The 23,537-nt window shown below is 41.1% G+C and overlaps 1 protein-coding gene across 2 annotated transcripts in view; it reads right to left on the bottom strand.

Moving 5' to 3' along the window:
* WNT7B (Wnt family member 7B) overlaps positions 1-23,537 on the bottom strand; it is a 149,760-nt gene that overhangs the window by 103,789 nt on the left and 22,434 nt on the right. The window contains exon 1 of one of the 2 annotated variants that reach the window (XM_075344197.1): positions 7,160-7,499. The exons of the other annotated variant lie outside the window; for it this stretch is intronic. Within the exon in view, the coding sequence (XP_075200312.1) occupies positions 7,160-7,242 (83 nt within the window). The 5' untranslated portion in view covers positions 7,243-7,499. Of the gene's footprint in view, positions 1-7,159; positions 7,500-23,537 lie in introns of those variants that run through there. 2 annotated transcript variants of the gene reach the window in all.

Here is a 23,537-nt window from a genome sequence, read left to right as displayed (position 1 = left end):
TGGAGTACTCCCGGAACTACGCACCGACGGAGTACAGGACCCTAGGACAGGAAAGAGCTTCAAGCCAACCTGTTAACACCTGCACAGCGAGGGGACCATCAAGAACCTCGCTGACCCTAAGAATCCAAAGACTCAGTAGCAAAGGGAGAACCGGGGACAGGATCAGAGACTCCATCCCCACAGGGTTCACACTACTGTCAGGCAGACAGAAGTGGACAAACCACCGGACGGGGACCCCCAGTGGCTCTACGCCACGGGGACCCATTTACCAGAGACAGGTGCAGGGGAAGAAGGTACCAGAGAACCAAACTGGCACTGAGACGAAGGGGACCTGGAGGTGAAACCAGACGGCCTCGGGCAACCAGTTATCACCAACCAGCAATGAGTAAAAACCAGTTGCACTGAACTTTGGTGTGGACTACCTTCTTCTAACACCTGTCACATCACCCATCCTCTGGGGCCCGGTCCTGCTTGCGGAGGGTCTACCATCCAGGCTGAAACTAACACCAGCCCCAGTAGTGGACATTGTGCAGCGGCGGCTCCATCCACATAGCCGCAACACCGCAAGTGGCGTCACATATGAACACTAACTTAATCCCTTGTAAATACACCCCCACGGAATCGGGCAACGGCCACCACTGTGACATTCCCTGGGCGTGACACTGGCACTGTGATACTGCAATATAGAAACTGTGCTGTTACAGTGCGTCCAGTGATCAGTAATACCGCACTATAGAAACCGAACTGTTACAGTGATCCCGGAGATCAGTGATACTGCACTATAGAAACCGAACTGTTACAGTGATCCCGGGGATCAGTGATACTGCACTATAGAAACCGAACTGTTACAGTGATCCCGGGGATCAGTGATACTGCACTATAGAAACTGTACTGTTACAGTGATCCTGGGGATCAGTGATACTGCACTATAGAAACTGTACTGTTACAGTGATCCTGGGGATCAGTGATACTGCACTATAGAAACCGTACTGTTACAGTGACCCTGGGGATCAGTGATACTGCACTGTAGAAACCGAACTGTTACAGTGAGTCCAGGGATCAGTGATATTGTGCTATAGAAACTATACTGTTACAGAGAGTCCAGGGTTCAGTGATACTGCACTATAAAACTGTACTGTTACAGTGAGACCAGCCTTTGCAATAAAGGAGCATTAAGTAATGCCAATTTTTTTCTATTTGACAAAAGTTTTAAGAAGAAATGTCCTTGAATTTAAAAAAAAAAACGTAATAATTCATCCATCGGTTTCTGCAATCATTCACTTGTAATTCCTTTTGCAACTGTGCTCTGGTATCGCAATGTTTCCAGCTCCAGCAATGAAAAGTTATAATTATGTCACACAGTCCGGGTAACCGCGAGCATCTCAGCATCTGGTCTGTGGTCAAAAACTTTTGTTTCAAGATCAGAACTATTTATAGGGAGCAAAATTTTTTCAGGATAGTAATTTCCTATACGGTTTTATGAAAATATGGCTGCATTTATGTAAAAAAAAAAAATATTCCAAATATTTGATGTTGTTCTTTTAGAGCCCAGCCAAAGAACAAACTGTGACTTCAAAATCTCATGTGTAAATGTATTACATTTTTTTAGCAAATATCCAATAAGTGTCCATTTAAAGTCCAAGGATCTCAGACCTGGGTCAAAGGAAGTCAGATACCCCAAGGATCCTTATCAGTGTGCCGCCATATGGTGTCATAGAACATACCGCAAACTTTACAATATTGCTGCAAACATCTAAAATTCAGGTTTTCTGAGTTTAATGAGCGATGTACAGGGAAACCAGAAAGTATATAATCTACAAACGTCTAGAAATTAAATCATCCATTCATTTGATGGTTTGTTATATCTAATAAAAGACCAAAAACGAACCAAAACCTATAAACACAAATTAAACATTTCCTCCTCCTAAACTTCACAGGAGAGTCATCATCAGATGGAAATGATCCAAACGTATCAAACATTTTAAGAAGACGACACATTACTGATAACATTTTAGAGTGTATAAAAAAGTGAGTACACCCCTCACATTTTCTTCAATATTTTATTATATCTTATAAGATCTGACCCTGTGATACAATGTGCAGTGTCAGTGTGCAGCTTGTATAACAGTGTCAATTTGGTGTCCTCTAAATAACTCAACACACAGCCATTAATGTCTGAACCACTGGGAACAAAAGTGAGTACACCCCTAAGTGAAAATAGCCGAATTGCGCCCAATTAGCCATTTTTCCTCCCCGATGTCATGTGACTCATTAGTGTTACAAGGTCTCCGGTGTGAATGGGGAGCAGGAGTATTACATTTGGTGTTATCTCTCTCACACTCTCTCATACTGGTCACTGGAAGCTCAACATGGCTCCTCATGGCAAAGAATTCACTGAGGATCTGAAAAAAAGAATTGTTGCTCTACATAAAGATGGCCGAGGCTATAAGATTGTCACCAACCTGACACTGAGCTGCAGCACGGTGGCCAAGACCATACAGCGGTATAACCAGACAGGAACCACTCAGAACAGATATCGTCATAGTCGACCAAGGAAGTTGAGGGAACGTGCTCAGCATCATATCCAGAGGTTGTCTCTTCAGAATAGACGTATGAGTGTGGCCAGCATTGCCGCAGAGGTTACAGGGGTGGGGGGGTCCGCCTGTCAGTGCTCAAACCACACACTGCACACTGCAGAGGTTAAAGGGGTGTGGGGGGTCTGTGTCAGTGCTCAGACCATACGCCGCACACTGCAGAGGTTACAGGGGTGGGGTGGGGTCTCCCTGTCAGTGCTCAGACCATACACTGCACACTGCAGAGGTTACAGGGGTGGGGGGGGGGGTCTCCTTGTCAGTGCTCAGAGCATATGTCACACACTCCAGAGGTTACAGGGGTGGGGTGTCCACCTGTCAATGCTCAGACCATACACCACACACTGCAGAGGTTATAGGGTTTGGGGGCCCACCTGTCAGTGCTCAGACCATATGCTGCACACTGCATCACATTGCTGTGCATGGCTGTTGTCCCAGAAGGAAGCCTCTTCTAAAGAAGATGCACAAGAAAGCTGCAAACAGTTGCTGAAGACAAGCAGACTAAGGAAATGGAATACTGGAACCATCCTGTGGTTTGATAAGACGGAGATAAACCTATCTGGTTCAGATGATGTGAAGTGTGTGGCGGCAACCAGGTGAGGAAGACAAAAACAAGTGTGTCCTGTCTACAGTCAGGCATGGTGGTGGAGGGTCATGGTTTGAGGCTGCATGAGTGCTGCTGGCTGTGGGGAGCTACAGATCATTGAGGGAACCATGAATGCCAACATGTCCTGTGACATCCTGAAGCAGAGCAGGGTCCTCTCCCTTAATATTCCAACATAACAACCCAAACACCTCCAAGACCCCCACTGCCTCACTAAAGAATCTGAGGGTAAAGGTGCTGGACCAGCCAAGCGTCTCTAGACCTAAACCCTATGGAGCATCTGTGGGGCCTCCTCAGATGGAAAGTGGAGGAGCACAAGGTCTCTAACATCCATGAGATCCGTGATGTCGTCATGGAGGATGGAAGAGGATCCAGCGGCTCCTCTAAAGCTCTAGTGACCTCCATACCCAAGAGAGATAAGGCCGTGCTGGAAAATAATGGTGGCCACACAAAATATTCACACTTTGGCACAGTTTAGCCATTTTCACTTAGAGGTGTACTCAATTTTGTTGCCAGAAGTTTAGACATTAATGGCTGTGTGCTGAGTTATTTAGAGGACACCAAATTTACACTGTTATACAAGCTGCGCACTGACACTGTACATTGCATCGGCTGCGGCTGTAGTTTCCAGCCCTGGTGACCGGCAATGTCTCCATTCACCCCAGTACCAGGAGCTATCAACTAGATCATCCAAATTATGCCAATAATGTCAAACAGAAAGCACGGGAAATGGAAAAAGCACAAAAGTAAATAAACAAATTATAAAATCAAATCTTACAAAAAATATTAACTGTTTTAAAATAAAAAAAAATCCATAAGTTAAAAATTATTACCAAATAAATAAATACATAAAATACAAATGTCCCATAAGTAAATAATTGCAATAAAAATAAGCAAAAATTGCAATAAAAAAGCAAAGTTAAAAATAAAATTAAAAAAATAATAGCGCTAAATGCATAAAGTAAATAATCATATAAAAAGGGCAATAAGTAAGACATTAAATAAAAAAATAAAAAAAAAAAATCTAATTGATTTTATCAATTACAATAACATATAATTAAGAGAAATAGTTGCAATGCAAAGATGATGTCATTAAATTAGATGACCACAAAACCAAATAAACAGCGTGTGTTAAATAAATTGTGGAGAAAAATGATAAATAATTCTTGTTTCACTAAAAATAAAATTTGTATAAAAAGAAATTGTAAAATAAATTCCATATATATATATATATATATATATATATATATATATATATATATATATATATATATATATATATACTTTTTTTTAGATATATATACATATATATATATATATATATATATATATATATATATATATATATATATATATATATATACATATATATATACATATATATATATATACATATATATATACATATATATATTAGTATAATAACATAAACAATAAACAATTAAATGAAATGGGGGAATAAATAGCTCTCATATGATTACATTATGTGAAAAAAATAAAAAGTCTGAAAACATAAACAATAAAATAAAGCTATGAGGGTATAAATAAATCCCATATGATGATTACATTATGTAAAAAAAAATGTATAAAAAAATAAATAAAACTATGGGGGAATAAATAAACTCCATATGATTATGTTATATATAAAAAAAAATAACAAAAAAAAAGGCCAAAGACATAATTATTAAGAAAAGAAAAAAATAAACAAACTATGGCAAAATAAAGAAGTCAAATATGATTCATAAAAAAATAAATAAAATAATATAAAAACAAACTATAAAAAAACCTATGTAGTAATAAGTAAATCCCATATAATTCATTATGTAAAAAATAAAAAAAGAGTATAAAAACATAAATAATAAAAAAATAAAACTATGGAGGAATAAATAAATCCAATATGATATGTAGAAAAAAAATTGAAAAAAACCAAAATCAATAAATAATAAAATAAAATTATGAGGGGATAAATAAATTACATATGATTATGTTATGTAAAAAAATAAAAATGAAAACAAACAATTTAAAAAATAAAATTATGGGGGAATAAATAAATCCCATATGATTTGTTATGTAAAAAAAGAAAAAATAGTATAAAAACATAAACAATAATAAAAATAAACAACTATGGAGGAGTAAATAAACCTCATATGATTCGTTATGTAAAAAAATTAAAAAAGTATAAACACATAAACAATAAAAAAAAAATGAAGGGAGAGTACATAAACCCCATATGATTATGTTATGTAAAAAAAAATGTAGAAAAACATAATCAATCAAAAGATTATGGGGTAATAAATAAATCCCATATGATTACGTTATGTGAAAACATAAAAAAAATATTATAAAAACATAAAAATAAAACTAAGGGGATATAAATAAATCTTATATGATTATGTAAAATTAATAAAAAAAATTGAATAAAAACATAATCAATAAAAAATAAAATAAAATTAATGGGGAATAAATAAATCCCTTCTGATTCATTATCTAAGAAAATAACTAATAATACTATAAAACATAAAAAATAAAATAAAATGGGGGAATAAATAAACCACCTGTGATTCATTATGTAAAAAAATAACAACAAAATAAAAGTATAAAAAGATAAACAATAAAAAATAAAATAAAATTATGGGGGAATAATTAAACCCCATATGATTCATTATGTAAAAAATAACAACAAAAATAGTATAAAAACATAAACAATAAAAAAAAAAAATTATGGGGGAATAAAGAAATCCCATATGATTACATTATGTGAAAAAAAAAATAGTATAAAAACATAAACAATAAAAAGTAAAATTAAATTATGGGGGAATAAATAAACCCCCTATGATTTATTATGTAAAAAAAAAAAGTATAAAAAAAAAAGTATAGGGGAATAAAGAAATCCCATATGATTACATTATGTGAAAAAAAAAATAGTATATAAACAATAAAAAGTAAAATTAAATTATGAGGGAATAATTAAACCCCCTATGATTCATTATGTAAAAAAAAAAATAGTATAAAAACAAACAATAAAAAAAAATTGTGGGGGGAAAAAAATCCCATATGATTACACTATGTGAAAAAAAAATAGTATAAAAATATAAACAATAAAAAAAATATGGGTGAATAAAGAAATCCCATATGATTATATTATGTAAAAAAAAAAATAGTATAAAAACATAAACAATAAAAAAAAATAAATAATAAATTGTGGGGGAAAAAAAAATCCCATATGATTACGTTATGTGAAAATAAATAGTATAAAAACATAAACAATAAAAAAAATTAAATGGTGGAATAAACAAATCCCATATGATTATATTATGTGAAAAAAATAGTATAAAAACATAAACAATAAAAAAATATGGGGGAATAAAGAAATCCCACATAATTACATCATGTGAAAAAAAAAATAGTATAAAAACATAAACAATAAAAAAAAAATATGGAGGAATAAAGAAATCCCATATGATTACATTATGTGAGAAAAACAAATTGTATAAAAACATAAACAATAAAAAGTAAAATTAAATTATGGGGGAATAATTAAACCCCCTATGATTCATTATGTAAAAAAAAAAATAGTATAAAAACAAACAATAAAAAAAAAATAAAAAATAAAAAATTGTTGGGGAATAAAGAAATCCCATATGATTACATTATGTGAAAATAAATAGTATAAAAACATAAACAATAAAAAACAACGTTGGGGTAATAAATAAACTCAATGTTATTACATTATGTAAAGAAAAAAAAAAGAATAAAATATAAACAATATAAAAAATAAAACTGCACATTATGGGGGAATAGTGTAACTTTTTATATACTTTTTTAAACTTTCCAAACTATTTTGCCACAAAGGACAGCGCCCCCTTCTGTTATATTCTATATTCTAAATGCACCTGTCACTTTAAGAAATTAAATAATTAAATAAATAAAAAGTTTTAAAAAGCCACATAAAGTAAAGACTTACAGGTAACTGCCACTTGTAAGGATGAGGAAAATCTGGGGGTAATGAAGTGAGAGTAATACACTGCGAGATGTGAGCAGAATCATGACTGATGTCCTCTCATAGGGGGGAAAAATGATCCTTCTTAATTCCTGGTGAGGACCCCCCAAATCCTAGCCCCCTCCCCAGATGTGTGAATAGTAGGGTCCGGTCCTCCCCAGTCCGGTCCTGTCTGCTCAGCTGCCTGCGGGGTTTGGGTTAAGCTGCTGGGACTTTGTCATGTCTCAGTGGTTGCAGAGTCTTACAGACGGGGATGTGTGTGGTGATGGTGTAAGGCTTGGGATGGCAGCGAGCGAGGACCTCTCTTGTCTCCCTCTCCTCTGGCTTTCATGAGCCTGTGCGCTGCCATTGGGCATGGAGACACTGCAGTCCGCCTACTTGTTTTTTAGAAAAAAGGAAAGAAAAAAAGGAGGTGTGCGGGGGGTAATGACAATAGGGTGACAGAGATCCAGCTACTATAATCACTGGCTCGGATGCTGCCACAGGAGGAAAGGAGGCGACGGGGGTCTTCCAACTACTTTCCCATTTTTCAGCCCAGCTGTCCTGGGCACTGTGCTTGGATCGTGGACAAATGGAGCACAGTGAAGCCAAGACACCTTGCCAGGCTTGTATGTGGCCGCATTAAAGTCTACCAGCTGTCCCGAAAGCAAGCAACAGTCACAATTTCAAAAATAAAGGGTTAAAATAACTACTAGTGTACGAGTACTAGTGCTGTACTCATAACAAGTGATGAGCGAGCACTACCATGCTCGGGATCTCGGTATTCGTAACTAGTGATGAGCGGGCACTACCATGCTCGGGTTCTCGGTATTCGTAACTAGTGATGAGCAGGCACTACCATGCTCGGGTGCTCAGTACTCGTAACTAGTGATGAGCGGGCACTACCATGCTCAGGTGCTCAGTACTCGTAACTAGTGATGAGCGGGCACTACCATGCTCAGGTGCTCAGTACTCGTAACTAGTGATGAGCAGGCACTACCATGCTCAGGTGCTCGATACTCGTAACTAGTGATGAGCAGGCACTACCATGCTCAGGTGCTCGATACTCGTAACTAGTGATGAGCAGGCACTACCATGCTCAGGTGCTCGATACTCGTAACTAGTGATGAGCGGGCACTACCATGCTCAGGTGCTCGATACTCGTAACTAGTGATGAGCGGGCACTACCATGCTCGGGTGCTCTGTACTCGTAACTAGTGATGAGCGGGCACTACCATGCTCAGGTGCTCAGTACTAGTAACTAGTGATGAGCGGGAACTACCATGCTCGGGTGCTCGGTACTTGTAACTAGTGATGATTGAGCACTACCATGCTCGGGTGCTCGGTACTTGTAACTAGTGATGATTGAGCACTACCATGTTCGGGTTCTCAGTACTTGTAACTAGTGATGATTGAGCACTACCATGCTCGGGTGCTCGGTACTTGTAACTAGTGATGATTGAGCACTACCATGTTCGGGTTCTCGGTACTTGTAACTAGTGATGAGCGGGCACTACCATGCTCCGGTGCTCAGTACTCGTAACTAGTGATGAGCGGGCACTACCATGCTCAGGTGCTCAGTACTCGTAACTAGTGATGAGCGGGCACTACCATGCTCGGGTGCTCAGTACTCGTAACTAGTGATGAGCGGGCACTACCATGCTCGGGTGCTCAGTACTCGTAACTAGTGATGAGCGGGCACTACCATGCTCGGGTGCTCAGTATTGGTAACTAGTGATGAGTGGGCACTACCATGCTCGGGTGCTCAGTACTCGTAACTAGTGATGAGCGGGCACTACCATGCTCGGGTGCTCAGTACTCGTAACTAGTGATGAGCGGGCACTACCATGCTCGGGTGCTCAGTATTGGTAACTAGTGATGAGTGGGCACTACCATGCTCGGGTGCTCAGTACTCGTAACTAGTGATGAGCGGGCACTACCATGCTCGGGTGCTCAGTACTGGTAACTAGTGATGAGTGAGCACTACCATGCTCGGGTGCTCAGTACTCGTAACTAGTGATGAGTGGGCACTACCATGCTTGGGTGCTCTGTACTCGTAACTAGTGATGATTGAGCACTACCATGCTCGGATCTCCAGTACTCATAATGAAGCACCCCACATGGCCTTGGGGAATACTCGTCACTGGGCCGGTGAGGTTCAGGGGATGTCACGGGTGGGCCTGCCTGGTTTTGTGACCCCGAGGTGTCCACGAAGGCATGTATGGGGGTATTGATGGTAGGGATGATGAGAATGAAGGGGTTAGTTGTCTCATGACGCCACCTGTGGGATTAGCCGCCGCTGTGGATGCTGTCCTCTGGGGCAGATGGTGTTGCAGATCGGATGGTTTGGTTCCCCACAGGTAGAGCCTGGCCCTAGGGGACGATGTTGGAGGCGGTAGTGGCCGTGATGACGGTGATGGCAATGATGGGCTGACACAGTGGATGTGGTTCAAGGTCTTTTACTCACTGTAAGTCGTCGCTCTCAGAGTGCCGCTTTCCGCCGTGATAGGCACCAGCCGATCCCGGATAATTCACAGATCACCACCCGTGTTGTGGAGTGTGAGACCTTCCTTCCTTGCGCTCTGTAGTGTGGATCCCTGTGGCGTGAAGCTGCTTGGGGACCCCAGTGTCCTTGGGTTTAGTTCCCGTCCCGCAGCACGAATCACATATGGGCCTGACCGTCGTCTTGACTCCTGACTCTATATGCTGCTGTGCCGCGGGACCTCTGTGGTGGGCAATGGGACATGAAATCCCCCTTCCCGGTAGATTCTGATGGCGCAACGTGGAGTGTACGCCACCCCAGGGCTCTGCACCCTGAACTGCGCTGGTGCTGAGTGAGCTATTGAACTCTACCTCCATTTACCGTGTTGCTCCTGTGTCTCACCAACTCCACTACTCATCTCCTGCTTCTTCCAGTTGGGCCGGCTCTAACTGAGGAAGCTCTAAAGCACTCTCCTCAGCATCCGCATTCTTCTGTGTCCCAGACTATTCTGAGGTAAACGTCTGTGTTCTCCAACTTCCCTCCAGCTTCCCCCACCTTCCTGATGACTCACTAGTGCTGGGAAAGTCCCGTTGCTATGGTGACCACCTCTAGCCCAGTTCCAGTGGCTGGCTACTAAGCTGTGTGTAGTGTAAGTGATGAACACCATTGATTAACCTCTTCCTTACTGGGGATGAGTACTGGACCTTAAGTGAGATGCAATATCCTGTAGCGACTGAAGTCTCAGGGGCGCTGCAATAACTAGTAATGAGCGAGCACTACCATGCTCGTGTGCTCGGTACTTGTTAATAGCAGTTGAACGCTTGGATGGGCTCAACTTGTGTACCAAGTATAATGGAAGTCAATGGCGGACTCGATCATTTTTCCAGAAGATCTTCCAGAAAAGTGTTCTAATTCCTCATGACTTTCCGTGATACTCGTGTACTTGAGGTGTGCCCATATAAACATCCAACTGTTCGTTACGAGTACCGACCACCCGAGCATGGTAGTGCTCGCTCATCACTAGTTACGAGTACCGAGCACCCGAGCATGGTAGTGCCCGCTCATCAGTAGTTACGAGTACTGAGCACCCGAGCATGGTAGTGCCCGCTCATCACTAGTTACGAGTACTGAGCAGCTGAGCATGGTAGTGCACGCTCATCACTAGTTACGAGTACTGAGCAGCTGAGCATGGTAGTGCACGCTCATCACTAGTTACGAGTACTGAGCACCCGAGCATGGTAGTGCCCGCTCATCACTAGTTACGAGTACTGAGCAGCCGAGCATGGTAGTGCCCGCTCATCACTAGTTATGAGTACTGAGCATCCGAGCATGGTAGTGCTCACTCATCACTAGTTACGAGTACAGAGCACCTGAGCATGGTAGTGCCCGCTCATCACTAGTTACGAGTACTGAGCACCCGAGCATGGTAGTGCCCGCTCATCACTAGTTACAAGTACTGAGCACCCGAGCATGGTAGTGCTCGTTAATCACTAAAAGTTACCCATCATAAGCTACGTCCCACCACCCCCTGAGGAAGTCACGAAACACGTGTCGGGGTTGGCAGCGGACGCACCGACCACTTGGATAATACAGACCCACTTACTGAGGTATAGCCATTTAGCCATCCTTCTGCTATTATTAGTGGGTATCTCCACTTGGCAATTCACGGTCACTTTCTTTTCCCCCTACTTGCAAATTTACCTTGTGGATACGCTTATATTTCAACACTGTTTTTTTGCTGTTAAATACTTTTTAATTGATTTATTCAATAAAATAATTTTATAATTCACCTATCTTTTTGGTCACTTTTTCTCTCCACGGGTTATATGCCTATACTCGGTGGAGGGATTATTAGGTCTCCCATCATGATCTACGTAGGGTTTTATTTGCATATGTGATGCAATTAAACACATTTTTTTTTACTTAATTTGTATTTTTAAATTATTTTTTAAATGTTCTTGTATATAGATGGCGCTATAAACCAGCTGCGCGAAAAACAAAAAGCAGCAGCCTTGAGTTAATAAGGGTTAAATATTGCCCATCATAAGCAATCTAAAGTGATTTTTTTGTATTTCTATTTATTATTTTTTTTGCATTGAATTAACAATAAGATTTTATTATTTTTAATCATTTATTATTATTATTATTATTATTATTATTATTATTATTATTATTGTTATTTATTAAGATTTTAATTCTTTTTTTGCATTTTTTATATAAATGGCGCTACAATCCTGTCGGGTGAGAAACAAGCAAAAATTACGATTTAAAAAATAAGTTGTTAAAATTGCCCATTATGGGGCTACCTAGGGCAAAATAAATTTCATTTTTTCCCCACAGTTGGAGCAATTGACCTACTTATCTATTGATTTTTTATTATTTTATTTTTATTATATATTTTTAAATTACTTCTTTAATTAATTTTTTTTATAAAGACGGCTGTACAAACCAATTGGCTGGAAAACAAGCAAAGTCCCACTTTAACAAATTAAGGGTTAAAATTGTCCATCATGGGCTACCTAACATTAAATAATTTTTTTTTTTTTGTTGCAAAGGTGGTGCAACTGATCTAAACTTTTAATTTTTTTAAGTTAATTTTTCTTTTTTTAAGACTATATATATATATATATATATATATATTATATATATATATGTATATGATAAAAATAACACAGGGGTCAAATTTAAAAAAAAATACCTTATGGGGCATATAAGGGGTCAAGTTAATTTTCTTTTATTATTATTTTTACTATTTTTTTTATATTTTTTGCATATCTTTATGTAAACCGGGCAATCAACCATTTTGGTTCATTATTATTTTGAAATTATTATTTGTTGTGTGGCTCTTAAAATTCAAAAATATTTTTTAATATTAATCTGAGAATTTATATTTGGATGATAGCTGTAAAAAGGAAAGGACGGCATCATTTGAATTCATTCTGTGATGTGTCAAAAACTTAAAAATTAAAGGGTTTTTCCACTTGAAAAAAAAAAAAATTATTATTATTATTATTTATTATTATAGTGCCAAGAGGGTATACGTACAACATTCATTAACAGTACATAACAGACTGGTATAGGAGGAGAGAGGACCCTGCCCGCGAGGGCTCACAGTCTACAGGGAATGGGTGATGGTACAATAGGTGAGGACAGAGCTGGTTGCGCAGTGGTCTACTGGACTAAGGGCTATTGTAGGTTGTAGGCTTGTTGGAAGAGGTGGGTCTTGAGGTTCCTCTTGAAGCTTTCCATGGTAGTGGAGAGTCTGATGTGCTGAGGTAGAGCGTTCCAGAGTATGGGGGATGCACGGGAGAAATCTTGTACGTGATTGTGGGAAGAGGAGATAAGAGAGGAGTAGAGAAGGAGATCTTGTGAGGATCTGAGGTTGCGTGCAGGTAGGTACCAGGAGACTAGGTCACAGATGTAGGGAGGAGACAGGTTGTGCATGGCTTTGTATGTCATGGTTAGTGTTTTGAACTGGAGTCGTTGGGTGATGGGAAGCCAGTGAAGGGATTGGCAGAGTGGCGAGGCTGGGGAGTAGCGAGGGGAGAGGTGGATTAAGCGGGCTGCAGAGTTTAGGATAGATTGGAGGGGTGCAAGAGTGTTGGAAGGGAGGCCACAGAGCAGGAGGTTGCAGTAGTCAAGGTGGGAGATGATGAGGGCATGCACTAATGTTTTTGCAGATTTTTGGTTAAGGAAAGCACGGATCCGGGAGATGTTTTTGAGTTGTAGTCTGCATGAGGTGAAGAGGGCTTGGATGTGTGGCTTGAAGGATAGAGCAGAGTCGAGGGTTACTCCAAGGCAACGAGCTTGTGAGACTGGGGTGAGTGAGCAGCCATCAAGTTTGATGGAAAGGCTTGTTGGAGGAGATGAGTGAGGAGGAAAGACAATGAACTCTGTTTTGTCCATGTTAAGCTTTAGGAATCGCGCAGAGAAGAAGGATGAAATAGCAGACACATTGTGGGATTCTGGTTAGTGGAGAGGTAATGTCAGGTCCAGAGAGGTAGATCTGTGTGTCATCGGCATAGAGATGATACTGGAAGCCGTGGGACTCTATGAGCTGTCCCAGGCCGAAGGTGTAGATGGAGAACAGCAGGGGTCCAAGAACTGAGCCTTGGGGGACCCTGACAGATAGGGGGCGAGATGAGGAAGTGCTGTGAGAATGAAAGTTCGGTCGGTTAGGTATGAGGAGATCCAAGATAGGGCCAAGTCTGTGATGCCCAGAGATGAGAGAATCTGTAGTAGGAGGGAATGGTCTACTGTGTCGAAGGCAGAAGACAGGTCCAGGAGGAGGAGGATAGAGTAGTGTCGCTTGGCTTTGGCGGTTAGTAGATCATTGGTGACTTTGGTTAGGGCAATACAATATATATATATATATATATATATATATATATATATATATATATATATATATATATATATATATGTATATTCACAGCTCTGGCAAAAATTAAGAGACCACTTCCACTGACGTCTCCGAATTACCAAGAATGAAATTTTGTATTTATTTTCTGAAAATGAGAAATTGTCAAAATAACAGAACAATGCACAAATAATGCAACGAAAACAAGGTCATAATCATTTAGAAACAACAACACTAATAAGTTTTAACTTTGCAAAGGACGTATGAATCAAGCCGCATACAAGGTTATCTGGAAAAACAGCTGCTTCCTTCTGCTCAGGCAATGTTCCCCAACTCTGAGGACTGGTTTTTCCAGCAGGACAATGCGCCATGCCACACAGCTAGGTCAATCAATGTGTGGATGAAGGACCACCACATCAAAACCCTGTCATGGCCAGCCCAATCTCCAGACCTGAACCCCATTGGAAACCTCTGGAATGTAATCAAGATGAAGATGGATAGTCACAAGCCATCAAACAAAGAAGAACTGCTTACATTTTTGCACCAGGAGTGGCATAAGGTCACCCAAAAGCAGTGTGACAGACTGGAGGAAAGCAGCCAAGACGCAGGAAAGCTGGGATTAACAATCATGGTTATTCCACAAAATATTGATTTCTGGCTCTTCCTGAGGTAAAACATTATTAGTGTTGTTGTTTCTAAATGATTATGATCTTGTTTTCTTTGCATTATTTGCATTGTTTATATTTATGTATATATTTATATCACTTACACAGATTACAGATTACTTCAATTAAGAAAGCTTTCTTGATCTGAAGACATCGGCATCTGTAGCAGCTGGCAGTCAGACAGCCCCCTCTCTATAACAGCAGATGCATAGACTAAGAAGGGGACTGGCTTAGGTATTAAAATGAAGCAGACAACCCCCCTGTCTGTAACAGCGGATGCATAGGTAGAGAAGGGGGCTGGCTTAGGTATTGTAATGAGGCAGACAGCCCCCTTCTCTGTAATAGCGATTGCATAGGTAGAAGGGGACTGGCTTAGGTATTGAAAGGAAGCAGTCAAAAAGCCCCCCTCTCTATAACAGTGGATGCATAGAATGAGAAGGGGGCTGGCTTAGGTTTTAAAATGAAGCAGATAGCCCGCTGTCTGTAACAGCGGATGCATAGGTAGAAGGGGGCTGGCTTAGGTATTGAAATGAGGCAGCCAGCCCCCTTCTCAGTAATAGATGATGCATAGGTAGAAGGGGGCTGGCTTAGGTATTAAAATGAGGCAGTCAGAAAGCCCCCCTCTCCGTAACAGTGGATGCATAGGTAGAGGAGGGGGCTAGCTTAGGTATTGAAAGGAGGAAGCCAGCCCCCTTCTCAGTAATAGCGATGCATAGGTAGAAGGGTTAAGTATTGAAATGAGGCAGTCATAAAGCCCCCCTCTCTGTAACAGCGGATGCATAGACTTAGAAGGGGGGTAGCTTAGGTATTAAAATGAAGCATTCATACAGCACTCCCACTCTATAATAGTGAATGCATAGCCTGAGAAGGGGGCTGACTTGAGTATTTAATGGCGACAATCAGACAGCCCCCTTCTCAGTAATAGCGGTTGTATAGGTAGAAGGGGGCTGGCTTAGCTATTGAAATGAGGCAGCCAGCCCCCTTCACAAACAGCAATAATCACATGCATTTTTTTTCCTGTCAAACTGAGGGTCAGATAGAGCTCCTGGGACCCGGGACCATGATGCTAATATTTACAGATCATGGCTCCTTTACTAAAGGTATATTAAAAAGTTGTATGCATTTACATTTCAAGCACAAAATAAACTGAATCTAAAATCATAAAATCTAAGTGTAAGTTACTATCCAAATAAAATCAGCCTGACAATTCCATTATATTAGTTGGTCACTTGGTATTAAGTGAAGCACTGAGCGTCATGAAGCTGGCACCTCCACTGGGAATTCTGGAAGTAAGTGTTCTATTCCCCAACAGCTCCCCCCCAGGAGAAGTGAGGAATTACACAGTGCTTAATGCAATCTAGTCCTCCAGAGAGACGCTGTGTATAGCGCTGTCCCTGATAAAAAAGCCTGCACTGATACACTGAAACGAGCAGGGGGCGAAGATGTCTCAGGATGGGGGAGACAGCCATCACCCCGCAACATGAACGCCGGCCGGCGCTGTACACACAGGACAGGCACCGAGCAGATGGGAATCAGCCAACATCCATCTGAAGGTTAATCCACTTGTGCAAGAGAACAAACAATGCGAAGAATGACAAATATTAAAGCACTCGAAACACCTCAGAGGGAAGGGAGGATGGAAGGATGGAGGGAAGGAAGGAAGGATGGAGGGAAGGATGGAAGGATAGAGGGAAGGGTGATCCTCTGACCTCACCGCCTCTACTCACAGCAATAGTATCCCAGCAGAGGGTAGACTTAACCCCAGGAGACGCGGAGAGTATACTAAGGGAGGGGTGGAAGAAAGGAAGGATGGATGGATGGAGGGAAGGAAGGATGGATGGATGGAGGGAAGGAAGGATGGAGGGAAGGAAGGAAGGATGGAGGGAAGGAAGGAAGGAAGGATGGAGGGAAGGAAGGAAGGAAGGAAGGAAGGATGGAGGGAAGGAAGGAAGGAAGGAAGGATGGAGGGAAGGAAGGAAGGATGGAGGGAAGGAAGGAAGGAAGGATAGAGGGAAGGGTGATCCTCTGACCTCACCTCCTCTACTCACATCAATAGTATCCCAGCAGAGGGTATGCTTAACCCCAGGAGACGCGGAGAGTATACTAAGGGAGGGGTGGAAGAAAGGAAGGATGGATGGAAGGAAGGAAGGATGGAGGGAGGGAAGGAAGGAAGGATGGAGGGAAGGAAGGAAGGATGGAGGGAAGGAAGGATGGAGGGAGGGAAGGAAGGAAGGAAGGATGGAGGGAAGGAAGGAAGGATGGAGGGAAGGAAGGAAGGAAGGATAGAGGGAAGGGTGACCCTCTGACCTCATCTCCTCTACTCACATCAATAATATCCCAGCAGAGGGTATGCTTAACCCCATGAGACACGGGGAGCGGAATATACTAAAGGAGGGGTGGAAGGAAGGAAGGATGGATGGAAGAAGGAAGGAAGGATGGAGGGAAGGAAAGATGGATGGAATTGAGGGAAGGATGGAACGAGGAAAGAAGGAAGGAAGGAAGGAATGAAGGTTGGATGGAAGGAAGGAAGAAAGGATGGATGGAAGGAAGGAAGTAAAGATGGATGGAATAAAGGAAGGAAGGAAGGAAGGAAAGATGGATGGAATGAAGGAAGGATGGAACGAAGGAAAGAAGGAAGGAAGGAAGGTTGGATGGATGTAAGGAAGGAAGGATGGATGGAAGGAAGGAAAGAAGGAAGGAAGGAAGGAAGGAAGGAAGAAAGGAAGGCTGGATGGATGGAAGGCTGGATGGAAGGAAGGGAAGGAAGGAAGGAAGAAAGGAAGGCTGGATGGATGGATGGATGGATGGATGGAAGGAAGGAAGGAAGGAAGGAAGGAAGGAAGGAAGAAAGGAAGGTTGGATGGATGGAAGGAAGGAAGGAAGAAAGGAAGGCTGGATGGATGGATGGAAGGAAGGAAGGAAGAAAGGAAGGCTGGATGGATGGATGGAAGGAAGGAAGGAAGAAAGGAAGGCTGGATGGATGGATGGATGGATGGAAGGAAGGAAGGAAGGAAGGAAGAAAGGAAGGCTGGATGGATGGATGGAAGGAAGGAAGGAAGAAAGGAAGGCTGGATGGATGGATGGATGGAAGGAAGGAAGAAAGGAAGGCTGGATGGATGGAAGGAAGGAAGAAAGGAAGGCTGGATGGATGGAAGGAAGGAAGGAAGGAAGGAAGGAAGGAAGGAAGGAAGAAAGGCTGGATGGATGGATGGATGGAAGGAAGGAAGAAAGGAAGGCTGGATGGATGGAAGGAAGGAAGGAAGGAAGAAAGGAAGGTTGGATGGATGGAAGGAAGGAAGGAAGGAAGAAAGGAAGGCTGGATGGATGGATGGAAGGAAGGCTGGATGGATGGATGGAAGGAAGGAAGGAAGGAAAGAAGGAAGGAAAGATGGAGGGAAGGAAGGATGGATGGATGGATGGAACGAAGGAAGAATGGATGGATGGATGGATGGAATGAAGGAATAATGGATGGATGGATGGATAAATGGAATGAAGGAAGGATGGATAGATGGATGGATTGATGGATGGATGGAATGAAGGATGTATGGATGGATGGATGGAAGGAAGGATGAATGGATGGATAGATAGATGGATGGAACACAGGAAGGATGGATGGGAGGAAGGAAGGAAGAATGGATTCATGGATGGAAGGATGGATGGATGGAAGGAAGGAAGATGGTGGGTGGTTGGATGGAGGGAAGGGAAGGAAGGTTGGATGAATGGAAGGAACGGGAAGGAAAGAAGGAAAGGAGGAAAGAAGGAAGGAAAGAAAGAAGGAAGGAAGGAAATAACGATGAAGGGAAGGATGGATGGATGGATGGAATGAAGGAAGGATGGATGGATGAATGGATGGATGGAATGATGGATGGAATGAAGGAAGGATGGATGGATGGAACACAGGAAAGATGGATGGGGGAAGGAAGAAAGGAAGAATGGATTCATGGATGGAAGGAAGGGATGGATTGGATGGGAGGGAGGAAGGATGGAAGGAAGGAAGGAAGGATGGACGGATGGATGGATGGAAGGAAGGCATGAAGGATGGAAGAAAGGGAAGGAAGGATGGATGGAAGTAAGGAAAGAAGGAAGGCATGAAGGATGGAAGAAAGGAAGGAAGGATGGATGAAGGACAGGAATAATTGATGGAAGGATGGATGGATGAATGGAAGGAAGGAAGAATGGATGGATAGATAGATACAATAGATGGATGGATGGATGGATGAATAGACAGATGATAGAGAAATGGATGGATAGACAGAAAGATAGAGGGATAGATAGAGGCATAGATAGAGGGATAGATAGATAGGTAGATAGATAGATAGAAAGATAGAGGGATAGATAGATAGATAGATAGAGGGATAGATAGAGGGATAGATAGATAGATAGATAGATAGATAGATAGATAGATAGATAGATAGATAGATAGAGGGATAGAGGGATGGATAGATAGATAGATAGATAGATAGATAGATAGATAGATAGATATGGATAGATAGATAGATAGATAGATAGAGGGATAGATAGATACACCCCGGGCCATTGTTGGTAATGTGGTGATGCTGGACACAATCCCTCCTCATTATTCTCAGGAGCGGAAGATTCAGGATGTAATGATGATAATATAATGGCGGTGATAGCACAGGACAGGCCGCTGAGATCTGCGCTCTCCATTATCTGCATCTATCTGCACATTACAGCAGCGCACAGCACAGGGATGTAGCGTGAGCATCAGCGCCATCTATAGGCCACTGTGGGTACTGCAGGCACAATGTGACGTCCCATTGATTGGATAGAAAACACGGAGTGGAGGTATTGTTCCTACAGCCGCCTCTAATAATACATCATAATAGTCTAATAATATCTAATAATACATCATACATACATAATACATAGTATTATATGTACAGTCGTGGACGACTGTTTTGAGACTGACACAGATTGAGTTTTCACACAATTTGCTGCTTCAGTTATTATAGTGACGCTTACTTTAACTCACACAACTTGCCAAACATTGCAAAGTCATTAAAAGCCTCATTTCTACTGAATTTCAGCCTTGCTACAAAATCACCTACTTACATCACTGCAGTTATCTTCTTATTAGCTCAGGAGAAAGTGTTAACAAGGACAAGGCAGTTGATATCGCTCTGTCCTGCTGGTTCTTCTACTAACCATGGCTATCTCCAAAAAAAATGTGTGCAGTCATCATTGCTTTGCATTAAACGGGCTTTACAGGCAAGGACATTGCTGCTTGTAAGATTGCCATAAATCAACCAATTATCATATCAAGAACTTCAAAAATAGCGTCTTACTTGCCGTGAAGTAGGATTCAGGGCACCCAACAAAGTCCACCAAGTGCCAGGACTGTTTCCTAAAGAGAATTCAGTACTGGGATCAGTTCATCACCAGTGCAGAGCTTGCTCTGGAGTGGCAGCAGGCAGATCTCAATGTATCTGCATTCACAGTGAGGTGATGGCATTTATAGGTTGACCTGGGGTCAAGAAGGGCAGCAAAGAAACCACTTCTCTCTAAGAAAACATCAAGGACTGACTGAAATTCTATAAGAAGAACAGGGATGGGATTGGGGAGGACTGGGGACTGTTTCCTAAAGAGGATTCAGTACAGGGATCAGTTCATCACCAGTGCAGAGCTTGCTCCAGAGTGGTAGCAGGCAGATCTCAGTGTATCTGCATTTACAGTGAGGCGGTGGATTTTGGAGGTTGGCCTGGGGTCAAGAAGGGCAGCAAAGAAACCGGTTCTCTCTAAGAAAACATCAAGGACTGACTGAAATTCTATAAGACGTACAGGGATATAACTGGTGAGGACTGGGGACTGTTTCCTAAAGAGGATTCAGTACTGGGATCAGTTCATCACCAGTGCAGAGCTTGCTCCGGAGTGGCAGCAGGCGGATCTCAGTGTATCTGCATTTACAGTGAGGTGGTGGCTTTTGGAGGTTGGTCTGAGGTCAAGAAGGGCAGCAAAGAAACCAGTTCTCTCTAAGAAAACATCAAGGACTGACGAAATTCTATAGGAAGTACAGGGATGGGATTGGGGAGGACTGGGGTAACACTGGAAATATAGAATCTTTACATAAACTCGATATATACAACAGCCTCCAATATATTATATACAGCACTGCAGCCTCTAATACAATATAACATTTACCGAAATCTATACTATAATATTATTATATAGTATATTATATACAACAGCCTCACAATATTATATACAGTTAATGCCATACATCAGCCTCTAATACAGTATACTATACAGCAGCCTCTAATACAGTATAATATATAGCAGCCTCTAATACAGCATAATATACATCAGCCTCTAATGCAGTATAATATATAGCAGCCTCTAATACAGTATAATATACAGCAGCCTCTAATACAGTATAAAACACAGCAGCCTCTAATACAGTATAATATACAGCAGCCTCTAATACAGTATAATATACAGCAGCCTCTAATACAGTATAATATACAGCAGCCTCTAATACAGTATAATATACAGCAGCCTCTAATATAGTATAATATACAGCAGCCTCTAATGCAGTATAATATACAGCAGCCTCTAATACAGTATAATATACAGCAGCCTCTAATACAGTATAATATACAGCAGCCTCTAATACAGTATAATATACAGCAGCCTCTAATACAGTATAATATACAGCAGCCTCTAATACAGTATAATATACAACAGCCTCTAATGCAGTATAATATACAGCAGCCTCTAATACAGTATAATATACAGCAGCCTCTAATGCAGTATAATATACAGCAGCCTCTAATGCAGTATAATATACAGCAGTCTCTAATACAGTATAATATACAACAGCCTCTAATGCAGTATAATATACAGCAGCCTCTAATACAGTATAATATACAGCAGCCTCTAATGCAGTATAATATACAGCAGCCTCTAATGCAGTATAATATACAGTAGCCTCTAATGCAGTATAATATACAACAGCCTCTAATGCAGTATAATATACAGCAGCCTCTAGGACATTATTATTAAAGAGAATTAATCATCCTCTAGTTAGTAGAAGATCCAGGTAATCAGCATATTGGTGCAGCAGAGCTGTGTTTGTCAAGTGTTTAGCATCAATCATTGTATTATCACAACAGGTTTTGTCTGTGTGTTTACATAGGACTGCAGATCAGCCTACTACACTTTCTTAACTTATTCATCTACTTAGTCATCCTGTCCAAATAACAACAAATGCCTGGTTCAGCTCTGCTACATCTGCAGATCCCTCCTGTGGAATGTGTCATGCTGTGATATCATCAAGTCTCATCAGAGAAGAATTCAGCCTCATGACTCCATCACATTCATTCTGCTGGTGATAGATAGATAGAGGGATAGATAGATAGATAGATAGATAGATAGAGGGATAGATAGATAGATAGATAGATAGATAGATAGATAGATAGATAGATAGATAGAGGGATAGATAGATAGATAGATAGATAGATAGATAGATAGATAGATAGATAGATAGAGGGATAGATAGATAGATAGATAGATAGAGGGATAGATAGATAGATAGATAGATAGATAGATAGATAGATAGATAGAGGGATAGAGGGATAGAGGGATAGAGGGATACAGTTAGGTCCAGAAATATTTGGACAGTGACACAATTTTCGCGAGTTGGGCTCTGCATGCCACCACATTGGATTTGAAATGAAACCTCTACAACAAAATTCAAGTGCAGATTGTAACGTTTAATTTGAAGGTTTGATCAAAAATATCTGATAGAAATTGTAGGAATTGTCACATTTCTTTACAAACACTCCACATTTTAGGAGGTCAAAAGTAATTGGACAAATAAACTAAACCCAAAAAAAATATTTTTATTTTCAATATTTTGTTGCGAATCCTTTGGAGGCAATCACTGCCTTAAGTCTGGAACCCATGGACATCACCAGACGCTGGGTTTCCTCCTTCTTAATGCTTTGCCAGGCCTTTACAGCCGCAGCCTTCAGGTCTTGCTTGTTTGTGGGTCTTTCCGTCTTAAGTCTGGATTTGAGCAAGTGAAATGCATGCTCAATTGGGTTAAGATCTGGTGATTGACTTGGCCATTGCAGAATGTTCCACTTTTTTGCACTCATGAACTCCAGGGTAGCTTTGGCTTATGCTTGGGGTCATTGTCCATCTGTACTATGAAGCGCCGTCCGATCAACTTTGCGGCATTTGGCTGAATCTGGGCTGAAAGTATATCCCGGTACACTTCAGAATTCATCCGGCTACTCTTGTCTGCTGTTATGTCATCAATAAACACAAGTGACCCAGTGCCATTGAAAGCCATGCATGCCCATGCCATCACGTTGCCTCCACCATGTTTTACAGAGGATGTGGTGTGCCTTGGATCATGTGCCGTTCCCTTTCTTCTCCAAACTTTTTTCTTCCCATCATTCTGGTACAGGTTGATCTTTGTCTCATCTGTCCATAGAATACTTTTCCAGAACTGAGCTGGCTTCATGAGGTGTTTTTCAGCAAATGTAACTCTGGCCTGTCTATTATTGGAATTGATGAATGGTTTGCATCTAGATGTGAACCCTTTGTATTTACTTTCATGGAGTCTTCTCTTTACTGGTGACTTAGAGACAGATACACCTACTTCACTGAGAGTGTTCTGGACTTCAGTTGATGTTGTGAACGGGTTCTTCTTCACCAAAGAAAGTATGCGGCGATCATCCACCACTGTTGTCATCCGTGGACGCCCAGGCCTTTTTGAGTTCCCAAGCTCACCAGTCAATTCCTTTTTTCTCAGAATGTACCCGACTGTTGATTTTGCTACTCCAAGCATGTCTGCTATCTCTCTGATGGATTTTTTCTTTTTTTTTCAGC

The sequence above is a fragment of the Anomaloglossus baeobatrachus genome, chromosome 4, assembly GCF_048569485.1.
Source record: "Anomaloglossus baeobatrachus isolate aAnoBae1 chromosome 4, aAnoBae1.hap1, whole genome shotgun sequence".
NCBI classification, from domain to species: Eukaryota; Metazoa; Chordata; class Amphibia; order Anura; family Aromobatidae; genus Anomaloglossus; species Anomaloglossus baeobatrachus.
Note: the sequence above shows the minus strand (reverse complement) of the source record. Positions and strands in the feature narration are given on the sequence as shown.